Source organism: Phallusia mammillata, chromosome 1, assembly GCF_965637545.1.
Source record: "Phallusia mammillata chromosome 1, kaPhaMamm4.hap1.1, whole genome shotgun sequence".
Lineage (NCBI taxonomy): Eukaryota > Metazoa > Chordata > Ascidiacea > Phlebobranchia > Ascidiidae > Phallusia > Phallusia mammillata.
In genome coordinates this window covers 8,091,759-8,105,136 of record NC_137252.1, presented here as the reverse complement: position 1 = coordinate 8,105,136, position 13,378 = coordinate 8,091,759, and the positions used below count along the sequence as shown (strand labels likewise).

Genomic DNA, 13,378 nt, shown 5'->3' with positions numbered 1-13,378 from the left:
TAATCAAACCCTTGTATCAGGAAAATTTGTGATTGTTACCATTGTTGCATCACAACACACATTAACAATAGAATTCTTTGTGCTTTGTCTTAAGTATTGTACACTAGAAAATTTATCTCTTTTAGTGCATTGACTGCTACAGTACAGGACTTTATTGAGATTAAAGGACTGTGAAGGTTGATTAAAATTCTGACCCCCCCCCCCAAAAAAAAAACGAAAGTATAATAACGCATAAGGCAGGAAACGAAAAAAGACTAAATTACGTTGGGGGTCCGCGGACCGATAAAATTTATAAAAGGGGTCCGTGACTACAAAAAGGTTGGGAACCACTGCTTTAAAACATAAAATATTTCACTACACAGGAGGCAAAAAAATGCAAAAATTAATTTTGTTTTTTACCTAAAAAACCTAAAATAGTTGCCTTTGCTACAAATTCAAGCTTTACGTCTTATAAAGGTCAATGCTGTACAAACCTCTAATTCATACTATTTTGCAGAAAACAAAAGCTGTCTTTCCGATGCTGGTTAACCGTAGTGGCGAGTACTGTGAAAATTTGTCACAGAGGTGCGAATTTATTACGTCAAATCAGGTCAGCAGAAATAATATTGAAACAGGGTGTTCCTTAGAGCAGTGCGTGTCAACCTTTTTTGAAACTCTTTTAACGTTTACTCAAAATTTGTACACCCCAGTGAAAAATTTATTCAGTCCTGTAACACACTGAATCTGTGGTCCTAACAGGAATGATGATGAGCACAATACCAACAATCCATAATCCATAATTCACTTTCTACTTCAAAAAGAACTACCATTAAAGAGCCCCGGCACCGGAAAATTATTTTTTAATATGTTGTTTATCGTATTTTTATAAACACGATTTCAGGTTTAAAACCACAAAAATCGAAGTTACTAGTCAAATATTTACGTTTTAAATCTAAAAACACTGACACCTTGCGGATATTTTGTCACTTAGCTCAAACGTCATGTGACGTCACCTCGTACCAACTTGGTTTGGAGCTTGTTTGTAGTCGGTGGTTGTTAACGTTCTGCGACGCCAATTACGTTAGTCAGTTTAGGTATTTTGGTGTTTAAATGTTTTCATGTTTATACTCAAGTGTGCAAAAATGCCTGCAGTGTGTCCTTTGTATGGTTGCAATTCAAGAGGAAATCAAAAGGCCAGCAATATGACACTTTTCGCTTTCCAAATATAAAGCCATTGCGGTCAGCTTGGATTAAATTTGTTAACGTGAAAAAAGGGACCAACGAAATACAGTGTTCTTTGTAGCCTACATTTCACAGATGAATGTTTCACAAATAAAATGCAGTATGACAGGGGTATGGCAAAAGTTCTGGTGTTACAGCCAAATGCCATTCCATGTATTCATGAGAATAGTCTTCTTCAGCAAGAAATGGCATTGAGAGCAGCTGCAAGAAAAGCAGCATATGGTATGCTTTAGTTAATTGTTTTCTGACATAATCTTATTTAACATTATAGTCTTTAATATTACCATTATGTTATACTAATTTAGTTTATTGTCATGCCATTTACTTGGTAATAACAAAAAAGTGTGGTAATGAAAAAAGGTGTGATAATATCAATACATTTTCATGTAGGGAACCACCCAATCTAAGCTATGAACCAAAATACATTGTGTGTAAAGGAAAACTTCTTTACCTCTTAAATGGTGTACCAGAAGTAAATTAACTGCAGATTTCCCTGGACACTCAGCTAAATTTGCTACATACACAATGATGGATGATGCATCTTTGCAACAATAAAAATGTTGCTATTAACCTTGTTCATGTATTCAGAGTTTTTTTGAGACGTGGAAACCATACGACAATATATATATGTATTCAGATGGTAATTTCATAATATTTTCTAGAGCAATAAAGTGGCAAATAGCAATGATATGAAAAAAGAAGGATTCTTGGGAAGCATTGAAAACTTCACAAGCAAAGGATTGTTTATTAAAGCCTTTGTGACTGACAGGCATCCACAAATCATTAAATACATTAGTGAAGAATCGTCAGAAACAAAACATTATGTTTGGCATGTAGCTACAAATATGATAGAAATAAAAGATGAGCATACACCAGTATATTTGTGTTTATGGTTTTGAATTTAGAAATCCAAAAGAAACTGACAGCACTTTCTAACAAAGCCTATTGCAAAGAGTTGGGACCTTGGGTGAAAAGCATATGGAACCACATGTATTGTTGTGCAGCAACGTCACAACAAGTGGCTGTCAGTCTGGCAACGTAACTCTGAAGTCTTCCCCAGCACCATTCAACAAAGTTTCTGTAGGCAGTATATCCGTAATGCATAGAGGTTGCTGGTGGCATATTGCATGTTAGTAGTTAGTACAGTAAAACTTACTCGTGACGGGTGTTAATTACCCTCATCATGTTTTCCCAAATGATGTTTAAATCGATAACATGCTGCTTCTAATACACGTTGAGACATATAGATTCAAATCCATTATATGCTTTTATACAAAGCAGATTCGACTCAGAATATTCGTTGAACTTGGCTAACTGCTGTTGCACTTACTAATTTCATGGCAGCAAACGCATGATTTTCTTTCCTCCATTATCACATAGTTAGTACATAAACACCTACAATAATTCTGTTACGTGGAAAATACCTTTTGTCAACAACAAAACACCTACCTTTTTAAGCAAACAGTTGTTATTTATTGCTTAACTGTCAACTACGTATCTACGTTAATTTTATCAGTTGTAAACAATAAAAAAAATGTACGCATCAAAGCTAAAACAACAGCTGACCAACGCCATTGTTAGAAGTTGGTACGAGGTGACGTAACAATCGCTGCTACATATCAAACCAAGGTGTCGCTCGAGAGCTCATTGTTTGATTGAATATCTCGAAAACGAGAAATCATAGGACAAAAAAAAATTAGTGATTCGGAATCCCTGAATTTTGGCAATTCTAAATATCTAAAATGTAGAAAAAGTCACATCGCCGCTGCCGGGGCCCTTTAACAACGATTGTCAAGTAAAATATTAAATTATGATCTCACAAAGAGTTTGTAACTTAAAATCGACGTATACTTGAGATGCATGTTGTGTCATGGAATTGTACACTCCAGTCAGTCTGTTCTAAAACTGAAACCTGCCTATTGTGATAACTGGTCATAGGTATATTATATTTTGTATCTGGTATACCCCAGTACACCCCATCAAAGTGGTACCCCCTTTTAAAAATTATGCTACACCCTGGGGTGTACGATACACCCGGTTAAAAAGCACTGCCTTAGAGACTGCTCTAATGCACAATTTTCCTTCTTGGCTAAATGTTACTATAATATGTTTTATTATAAGTTACGAACAAAATATAACCGATGAGGCAATTTGACGAGCAATAAGCTTTGAGATCTGAAATTTAAGGCATAGTAGTGCTTAAAACTTCCTAGTAAAAAATGTTTTCACCGGCTTTGTTTGGGCGAAAATATTTTTTGCGTTTTATTAATACCTTCGAACAAACGATGCAAATGCGATAAAATTGAACCTTGCGACGTTTCCTTAACATTACACGTAAAATCGACTAGATCAGTGGTTCCCAACCTTTTTGTAGTCACGGACCTCTTTTATAAATTTTATAGGTCCACGGAACCCCAACGTAATTTAGTCTTACTATGTTTTTCGTTTCCTGCATTATAAACGTTATTATACTTTCGCTTATTTGGGCACAATTTTAATCAACCTTCACAGTCCTCCAATCTCAATAAAGTTCTGTACTGTAGCAGCCATCAATGCAACGAAGAGATAAATTTTCTGGTGTACAGTACTTGAAACAAAGCACAATAATAAAATTTTATTGTTAATGTGTGTTGTGATGTCACAATGGAGGTAACAATTACAAGTTTTCCTGATCCAAGGGTTTGCACTCAGATACAGGATTGTAAAAACGGTTTGGGAAATTAAAAATATCGTATTGTTGTTAATGCTACTGCAAATGTTTGCCTCCACGGACCCCCTGAAACCATCTCACGGACCCCTCCCCGAACCCCAGGTTGGGAACCGCTGGACTAGATCAACAAAACAATATTTACCACACGACAAAACCGCTAAAATGAGTAATACACGTTGCTTAATTATATAGTTGAAATGTACAACCATAAACTGCCTGCTACTGTATACAACATAATTACAACGCAATGTTATGACAAAATTTGGATGTAAAATAGCTAGGTGATATAAAGTTTAAACAACAAACCTTAAAAAGCCCACTGGCCACGACTATGTAATTCGCTTTTCGTGCAGGGCAAAAATTCCTAAATGAAAATTGCAGATAAAAACAAATAAAGAGTTAATTTGTTAATAGCATTTGGATTTTCAAAAAGTGTTATAAAAATGGTTAACGTTTTAAACAGTCAAAAACTGCTTTACCAATCGCAGTAAATATTTTATCTCACGCATTTCAGGCGAATTTTGAAATCTCCCGGAGAATAAACGATATTACTTGTGGAAGCGAAAAGCGACGGAATACCGCCCGCTTCTAAGACGTCAAAATTCAACACAATGCTCGTCAGTAGCAGGTAGAGGGAATTACGAGCCAAGCGTTCTCCCATGCAAAAGCGAAGACCGATTGAAAAGGGGATGATCTTGGAAGAAAGAACGAATTCTCCGTTTTCATCAATATGTCGACGAGGATCAAAAACTTCAGGATCGTTCCAGAGATCAGGATCACGCATTGCAGCGTACAGGTTGGCCATTACCTGTGTTTACGGGTATATGACTAAAGGTCATCGAAAACATAGAGATACAATTATATTAGGGTGTACTATTAACTGTCACAAATGCCGTTGAAACGTTATGGAGCGCAAAAAGAGCGGTTAGCATGATAAAAAAAAAGAATTTAAAAGAATTATGTTTAAAGTCCAAATGGTTGTTTCGTATGCATACTTCAATTTTGCTCCAAAACGAAATGGTCCACAATCTTATTTTTACCGGGCTGGTGGTCCATGGCCCGAAGCGAGTTGAGAACCACTGCTCTAGCACACGGCACAGCAAATTTTGTATAAGTTGCAAATACTACTACGAAGCCAACTTCCCCGTTAATAAGGTATACGACGGGTTTTTTATCGAGTTCTGCAAACATTTTCCACAATATATAGAAAAAAAGCACCATCGAACAAACCTGTAGCGGGTAAAACTATAACATTTGTTCTTAGTTTTAGAAACACCAAAGCTGTAAGTCGGGTCGGGTTTGAGTCGTATTATGCGGATTTAAGTTAATAAAACAGAATTTACGTGACCCCAACTTCACACTTGTATTTGTGTTATAATTTTTTGGATGAAATCTTTCTAAATCTATCTTTTAGGCTTAACCGGGCGTTATTTTGGATCTGAACTTTCGGGCTCATGCTCCATTCTGAGACAGCTTACAGCGCTTGTTTTAATGTCATTGTGATGAAGCCACGTTGTAGGAAATTGTTTGTTGTCAAATGACTTACGACAGAAGTTGTTACATTTTTAACGTCTTCAGTTGGTTTTTGAGTAGAGTTTATTTCGCTCGCTTGTTGAAAGAAAACATAGCGACCAAAGCAATGACCAAGCCGGAAAAACAGCGCAATGTTGAAACCTCATTAAATAAGGCACAAAACGTGGTGGGCATAATGGATTGGTTAAGGCTAAACGCAAGTTAAGTGGCTGGGGATCACAGTAAAGTGAAGTTGGCGCATTGTGGTCTCCGTGTGTATTACTAGAACGACATTGTCTATTGATAGGCTTTTACCGTTACCTGTGTTCCTTTAGGTATAAAATACCCGCGTAGCACAGTGTTCTTGATGGTTTTGCGGTTGGTGAAACGAGTCACGCTTCGGTACCTGAACAACTCCTGGATAAACGCTTGGGTGAAATGCAGCTCGTTCTTCTTCGCCAAAGATGGCCGCCGGTCGTTTTCTAAAGAAATAAAATAAAAGAAAACTGCTTAACAATGGCAAAGAGACAGACCGGGTGACGGCCGCGCAGGTGTCGGAGATCAAATATAATTGAAGGTTTGTACAAAAGACTAGTAGCCTACAGTCAGTTATCAAGCAATGCTTGAAAAATCTAACTTTTTGATGAACAGCGGTTGAAAATTTTAAACAACATGTTTCAAACAAAAGAAGAACTAACATACCAAAGGAAAAACAGTGGAATCATCAAGAGCAGGGGCGGGCAACATACGGCCCGCGGGCCGGATCCGGCCCGCGACGGGATTTTGAGCGGCCCGCAGACAGTTTCAGGTCTTACATGATAATGTGGCCCGCGGCCACAGTCTGCCACAATCCCCCACTACTTGCCTACTGCGTCAAATTATAGTTTTAACGGACAGTAACGCTCCCCAATAGCAAAAACTTTCCCGCCGTTGTTACCATTGCACCATACGTCCATTGTTTTTTACGACATAACTGCCAACCATGTGTGTGGCCTGCTTTCACGGTTTCTTTTGTTTCCACACGTGTAGCCTATAGTTAGTGTTTCAGCAGTATCTAAGTCTGTGGTGTATGCATTAAATTTGCTGTGTTGAATAATTTTATGTTATATCAGTTAGATCAGTGGTTCCCAACCTTTTTTTGTCGCGACCCAAATACTTACCAAAATTTTGATTTGTGGCTTCTCGCGACCCATGGATATGCATTCTTACAATTTGGGTTGTATTTTTGTTTATGAATCAGGAAAGTTTTTCAAAAATTACTACGCTAGTTTGAAAAATAGAAAACGTCAAACAAAAATTATTCGTTTTACCGCCAACTTTAAAGCTGGTTCAAAGCATTATGAGCCAGACAACGCTTAACAGTGATCTCACACAAACATTATGACGTCACAAGCAGAATTGCCGTAACTGCTATTCCGCCAAATAGTCATGAAATTGTTATTGGGAAACAACTCATGGCCTTGGGAAATAACAAAATAACGCTACGAAACGTAGATGCTCTTATTGTCACAAAAACTGGCGACCCAACTTTGGGTCGCGACCCATAGGTTGGGAAACACTGAGTTAGATTGTTTGGACTGTATTGTATTTGTGATGTTCTTGAATGTATTTGTTTTAATTTAGGTGGTCAAAAATCCGTTTTAAATCACTGGTTAAATACGCGATTAATGTGCCGATTCAGGAATACGGCCCGCCAAGTACTTCATTTTCCTATATCAGGCCCGCCGACTGGAGAAGTTGCCCGCCCCTGATCAAGAGCCTATTCAAGCCTAAATGCATACGGTTTATCTTAAAGGTACGCCCATTAGATCTTCTCTGCACCTGCTTTTTAATCAGGGAATGCTTGTTGCCTTAATTTTGCTTGTTGTAGTTGGTTTTCTACAACAACTTACCAAACACAGTACGGATCTCGTGGACAAGAGGCTCGGCGAATTGTGGATAGTTGAGCATACAAGTCAGTGCCCACCCCACCATGGAACTGGTTGTTTCTGCACTTGCAGTAAACAAATCCCGAACGTAGACTACAAGCTGTTCATCCTTAACAAAAACGGAGTTGTTTTATCAAATAGTTTTCGATAAGAAGGCCTGTACCATCACTCTAACACCTTTTTTGGCCAAGGTTTATTAATCAAATGTAAAGACAACGTGCGTTTTTCAATGCGCACATGCAAATGCAATTTAGCAATTGTGTGACGACAGTGTGCATAAACTGGAACAAAAATCGAGACTCACATGCAAATGCAATTTAGCAATTGTGTGACGACAGTTTGCATAATATAACAAATCACAGGAACTTTAAAAAACCGTTTTCTGAAACGAAAGTATCCCAGGAATATGATTGCCACTATGCTCGGAGTTATTATTGAATAATTAAACAAAAGTTGGCACCCAAAAAAGTGACCTATCTGTTTGTTTCTATCCACGTAAAAGATCGGTCTTGTAGTAGTGGTCGGCAACCACCAGTCCGCGGCCCAGTGCCGGTCTGCGAGGAGTTCGTTACCAGACCGTATACTTTTTCAGATTAAATGCTTATTTTGCCCATGCATCTGGGGATAAATAAACTATTTTTTGCGTTTTTATTGCTGAATATTTGTAATTTTTTAAAAGCCGGTCCGCATTTTTTTTCAAAACCGGTCCGCAGTGCAAAAAAGGTTTTCGATCCCTGTTGTAGTTAACTAACCTTTGGGTAGCATAATGATCGGGTTGGGAATTTATGTTAATGCAGGGGCGTGAAACTTACAGAGAAACTATCGTGGTTCTTTCCTCCGCCGTGTTGTTGCTCATGGATGTAAGCATCAATAAAATCACGACTCTGATTCGGGTCAAAACTTTCCTGATGCTCGTTGACCAAGTCACGAAAGATGTCTGCAACCAATCAAAATTGTCAGTCACGAAATTTTGCATGTTGTAGCAACACAGCCAGTTGTGGAATTCAATTTTTCGTCAACCTATTCTATGACAAAAGTCTTATTTTTCAGCCAGTTCTGTTACAAAAAGTCCATTGACAGTAGCCAGTAATGTTAACCGGTTTGCTGATCTCATAAAGTTTCGTGAGACAGTTTTACAGAACCGGTGGTACCGGCTGAATCCCACCACTGAACACACCGCTTCGAGCTTACCCAACATGGTGTCTTGTTGCTGTTTAAAGGTTTTGCTTACACCCCGGAAGAAGGGGAGGTGACGTACTGAGGGAAACATCATCAAAAGAGGAAGTGCTACTGCTAAGACAGGGTCGTAGAGCCTATGGACGGACCACGGTTATGTAAACGCTATGTTATGTTGTTGATAAATTTCTATGTGAACTTACAAGTAATGAAGAATTTCGGCTACTTTTTCTGATCTTTTATCAGTGTCGTTAAATTTTTCACCCAACATAACAACTGATATTATATTCGATGACGTTGTCGAAAGCAGTTTCTGCAAAATAAGGTAATACAAAACTATTAATGCGCCACTACATGATACCAATTAACACAGTTTAGAAATTAATGAAACAATTACCAAAATGTTAACAGGGAGACTTTCTTGTTCACCAATGTTCCTAATCAAACTATCAGCTTCGTCCAAAATGATTTTTTCCATGTCCCGCTTCGCAAAACCACATCTAAATAAACATAGCTTTTCACCAAATCGGCAATAAGCGGAAAAAACTGAAAACCAAATTTTACTTCTGCAAAGCGAGCATTCCAAATCTACGCTGGCGTTTCAAACTCTCACTGTAATCTGGAAACACGATTCCAAGCTGTTTTGTAGCTTGTGTAAAAATCAGCATTTCAGGACGTCCAGCAAACGCGTACCCATTGTTAACAAAGGCCTTAACAATAGTGTATTTTAGCAACAGAAGGTAGGCTAATGCAGCAAGCTTAGTAGATTACCTCTGTTATGGCCTTGTGGTCATTTAAAACAACCCAACTCTTCATTCCAAATCGCACAGACATAATTGGGCCATATTTCTCCAAACTCCATTTTCTTAATGTTACTTCGGCTCTTCTTCCAAGAAAAGGGATGCTTCCGAAAATCGGCAGCCCTCTTGGCCCTGGAGGAAACTGAGGGTGTGGTCTTTGCCACCACGTATAGAACAATGTTGCAACAGCGATTACCAACCACCATTCAACTTGCCATTGAATAATGTTTACAAACCACATAATGCACTAATACTTAGATAAGTTGACTGATATCAATATGTTTATAAGACACACGCAAAGGAAACAACACATTAAATCAACATGTTGTAACGTTATTATCCATTTCGTTTCTGTTTAGTGTTCCGACAACTAGTTGCATTACGATAACATTTATTTGCATTTATCAACCTTCGAACGCGTAACTACTGCTTGAACTCAAACGGAAGCAAATGCAGCCGTCTCGCCACCACTTGGCTCTTTTGCAATCGACCAGTTAACCTATAGCAAATATCTTACTGCCTCGAGTCACAAAAATGGACAGTGCTAAAAAACAGCAGAGCAAACAAACTTAAGTTAACAGATGAACACAGTACAGCGACAACCAATCCGCGACGAGCGACACGCGACGCGACATATCAAGAAACTTCGATTACTTTGGTATTTCGTCAGTTAAGTTAGTTACTGATTTATTTTGGTTAAGATCTAGGCCTAAGGCCCTAAATTTAGCTTGTTTAGAGGGTAATTTGTTGTACAAAATGACAACGGTCAAGGAGGGTTATCTACAGAAATACTGTAAGTGTTTTCTGTATACGGTATACCGATACATGTAACTGTAAGAACTAAAATTTACTATTTCTAATACATTTAGCAACTGGAATATTCAAAGGATGGAAGCAGCGGTACTTTAACTTGTACAGTGATGGACATTTTGTGATATTTGACAACAAGGGTGGCCCAAGAGCTGCCAAGTTTTATTTACCAAGAGATTGTCATGACATTCAGGTACCAGCAACTTAGTTTACCAAATATGCCATGTTATGGTGTTTAAATTGCAACTTAAAGGGCATTACAGTACTTTAGACCCATTGAAGAAGACGTTATACCGACTCAGTCGGTCACCAAGCATTCCTATATGCCAAGACGTAGGCTGGAAAACAGCCTGTTGCCTTGCCAGATGGTAATGCTTAGTGACCGGGTGTGGTATAACGTCTTTATTGGGCCTGGCTTACTGTGATTTATATGTGAGTATGCAGGTCTGTGATCTCATAGACGCTTCATGACTGACCCCAGTATGAATTTATGTTCATCTCAACAAAAAGGGCTTATTTTCAATAATTATGTGTATAACTAGGTGGGAGCGGGTGTTCAAGCAAAAGTTCCACCTCTGCCTGATTCCCATTCTGTGGACTGTGTGATGCTTTTTATTGCACGGGACAAGAGATTTCTGCTTCTGGCTCAAAATCGTCAAGAACTTGAGTAAGCAAATAAAAATCACTGTGTTTGAATGGGTCATGTCTAAAACTGCGGGCCCACTTGGCCCGCCTCATGCAAGTATAAAAACTGCGGGCCGGCTTGATAAAGCTGTGGGCACGCCTGTCACATGTCATTAAATTTTGATTTCGACAAGATCTGAACGGCAAGCACAGGATATAGTGGGCCCGCGGTTTTTCGGTACAAGAGGCGGGCCAAGCACTGGATATATAGTGGGGCTACAGTTTTTATTCTTGCAAGAAGCGGGCCCGCAGTTTTTCAATTGCATGAGGTGGACCAAGTGATCCCAGCGGGCCCGCAGTTTTAGACGTGACCGTGTTTGAATTGATCACAATATTTTGTTTTTTTAGTTCTTGGATGCAAGCACTGAATAATAAGCGAAACTTAGTAACTGCTGCCACTGCACCAACACAAAATGCAGGCTACCCAACAAAGTCCCAATATCCTACTGCACCACCTCCGCATGCTCAAAACATGTCTGCCCCGCCTCCATATTCAAGTCATCCACCACCGCAACCAGCAGGTAACCCACCGGGTGGTTCCACCCTTGGATTTGAGAAATTAAACATTGCAGGTTCATCTGCCTATCCAGCACAACCTCCAGCTCCTGGTTACCCAACAGCTCCACAACATGGTCAAGCACCATCTGGATATCCACCACAAAGTCAACCAAACTATGGACCACCTCCACCGAATTCCCAGGCATATCCAGCACCTGGGTATGGTCCACCCCCACCTCAGCAGGGCTACAGCCAACAACCTGGTTATAGACCACCACCGCCACCTGGTCAACCGGGTTATGGTCCACCACCAGGCCAGCCTGGTTATGGTGCACCAGCCAACATGCAACAACCGTATGGTGCTTATCCTGCACAGCCAGGCTATTACCAACAGCAACCTTATGGTGGAAATTACCCCCAAGGGGCATACCAGCAACAGTATGGTACACCATATGGACAACCAGTTTACCAACAACAGAAAGCCCATTCGTCAAAGTCTGGTGGAATGGGTGGTCTTGGTGCATTGGCCGGGGCAGCTGGACTTGGTGGATTGGTAGGTGGAAAGAAAATGAAGAAAGCAGGAAAACATAAAAAATTAATTGGAGGTACAGCTGCTGCCTTGGTTGGTGGTTATGCATTGAGCAAAGTAGGCAGAAGGGGATCATGGGGATCTTGGAGTAGTGGCAGTTTTGGTAGCTTTGGCAGCTGCGGAAGTTTTGGAAGCTTTGGCAGTTTCGGAAGCTAAGCTAAATGGTGTAAATTAACTTTCCCAATCTTGCACTTTATGTGCTTGGCTTTAGTTTTGCAAATCCGAAATGATGCAGAAACCCAACTTTACCTTGTTTGCATGTCAGGTGTGTAGGTTTTTTTAAGTACATATTGCAGCACTAGTATATTGCATGTTTTGTCTTCAATTGCACTCATCTGTTGTTGTTGTATTTCCTTGTTATCTTAATGTTGTCACTATATACACATTGTTTGCTAATACCCACCCTTTTACCTGAAATTGCTCAGAAACAGCTTTAATGTAACCTCTCAGAACTAGGTGCACTGTGATGATTGGTATGGTGATGAACAAACGTGTAAATAATGTATGTGTCCTACTTAAGTCACTGCTTAACCTAACAAAAGCCAGTTTGTGTGTAATGTGTCTTATACTAAATGTCTAAAATTTCTTGTTTAACATTTGTTTAGCCTCTCACTCGAGAAAATATTCCATTTTACCTAAATTTAACTTTTTTAAGGTGACAACTTACTGTCGACGTATTTTGTGACTCATGTAAAAACATGTGTTCACAGTGATATTGCCATGGTATTAGTTTTTGCTTTGGTCACTCCTTTGTTTGATATTCTTGCTTGTCTGCTTAATTTCATTTTTGTGTATGGTGATATTTGCTGGATTGTTTTTCTATCAATTTTGATTGGTTTGGAATACTAATATAGCAAACTTTTATAGGTGTTGCATAAATACACATAGAAATACAGAAAATAAGGGCATGTATGTATTTTTGGAATTTAATGAGATCAAATTGTTGAGGTTCTAAATTTGGGATTTTCAGTCAAGAAACAGTTTATACTAGAAAGGTGGCTTTCCAATACAATTCCATTTTATATATTCTATATGCTATTTACCAATTTTCTAAATACATAATTTGATCTACACATATGATTGTTTTTGCAAGCAAAAACGAATGGGTCCCCACATATGTGTTTGTGCAGATTTATGGTAAACAAACGTCCTGGTTATTTTTAGATTCTTAAGGAAAAACTTTCAGAAAGCATTAACCCAACTTTAAAAGTTTTGTTCGTATTCTTTTTGCATCATTATTGTCACATAATTACAAAAAAATAGGGCCTGAATTTCAGGCCTAAAACTAAAACTTATTATTTGGGGGTTTAAGCGGTAAAATGGGTGAATCCAATAAAAAGTTACAAAATTCTTTAGAATAGCTTACATTGCACCAACAAACATGAACTCTCAGATTATCACTTTAGTCAGTACATCTGTTTTAAAAATTTTTCGTTTTGGAGGCCTGCGG

The 13,378-nt window shown here is 38.8% G+C and overlaps 2 protein-coding genes and 1 long non-coding RNA gene across 3 annotated transcripts; 2 read left to right on the top strand and 1 right to left on the bottom strand.

Moving 5' to 3' along the window:
- Positions 1-4,177: 4,177 nt before the first annotated feature.
- LOC145238166 (cytochrome P450 2B1-like) lies at positions 4,178-9,936 on the bottom strand. Its single transcript, XM_080101251.1, has 9 exons — positions 9,319-9,936; positions 9,112-9,257; positions 8,945-9,047; positions 8,751-8,860; positions 8,563-8,684; positions 8,184-8,308; positions 7,336-7,480; positions 5,765-5,925; positions 4,178-4,739 (listed from the first exon to the last, which is right to left on the bottom strand). The coding sequence occupies exons 1-9, from the start codon at positions 9,586-9,588 to the stop codon at positions 4,428-4,430; spliced, it is 1,494 nt and encodes a 497-aa protein (XP_079957377.1). The 5' UTR covers positions 9,589-9,936; the 3' UTR covers positions 4,178-4,427.
- LOC145238184 (uncharacterized) lies at positions 7,194-8,022 on the top strand. The gene is made up of 2 exons (XR_013862084.1): positions 7,194-7,238; positions 7,314-8,022. It is a non-coding gene; the product is annotated as an uncharacterized LOC145238184 (long non-coding RNA).
- On the top strand, positions 9,937-12,840 carry LOC145238175 (uncharacterized). Its single transcript, XM_080101264.1, has 4 exons — positions 9,937-10,140; positions 10,217-10,350; positions 10,700-10,824; positions 11,190-12,840. The coding sequence occupies exons 1-4, from the start codon at positions 10,104-10,106 to the stop codon at positions 12,082-12,084; spliced, it is 1,191 nt and encodes a 396-aa protein (XP_079957390.1). The 5' UTR covers positions 9,937-10,103; the 3' UTR covers positions 12,085-12,840.
- The last annotated feature ends 538 nt before the right edge of the window (positions 12,841-13,378 follow it).

What these genes read in the sequence shown, in the direction of transcription:
- LOC145238166 (XM_080101251.1), bottom strand. Translation starts at nt 9,588, where the DNA reads ATGTGGTTTGTAAACATTATTCAATGGCAAGTTGAATGGTGGTTGGTA. An exon ending in GCAACAAGACACCATGTTGG is followed by an intron (nt 8,309 to 8,562) that starts GTAAGCTCGAAG and finishes GATTGGTTGCAG; the next exon opens with ACATCTTTCGTGACTTGGTC. An exon ending in CGAGATCCGTACTGTGTTTG is followed by an intron (nt 5,926 to 7,335) that starts GTAAGTTGTTGT and finishes TTATTTCTTTAG; the next exon opens with AAAACGACCGGCGGCCATCT.
- LOC145238175 (XM_080101264.1), top strand. Translation starts at nt 10,104, where the DNA reads ATGACAACGGTCAAGGAGGGTTATCTACAGAAATACT. An exon ending in GAGATTGTCATGACATTCAG is followed by an intron (nt 10,351 to 10,699) that starts GTACCAGCAACT and finishes GTGTATAACTAG; the next exon opens with GTGGGAGCGGGTGTTCAAGC. An exon ending in CAAAATCGTCAAGAACTTGA is followed by an intron (nt 10,825 to 11,189) that starts GTAAGCAAATAA and finishes TTGTTTTTTTAG; the next exon opens with TTCTTGGATGCAAGCACTGA.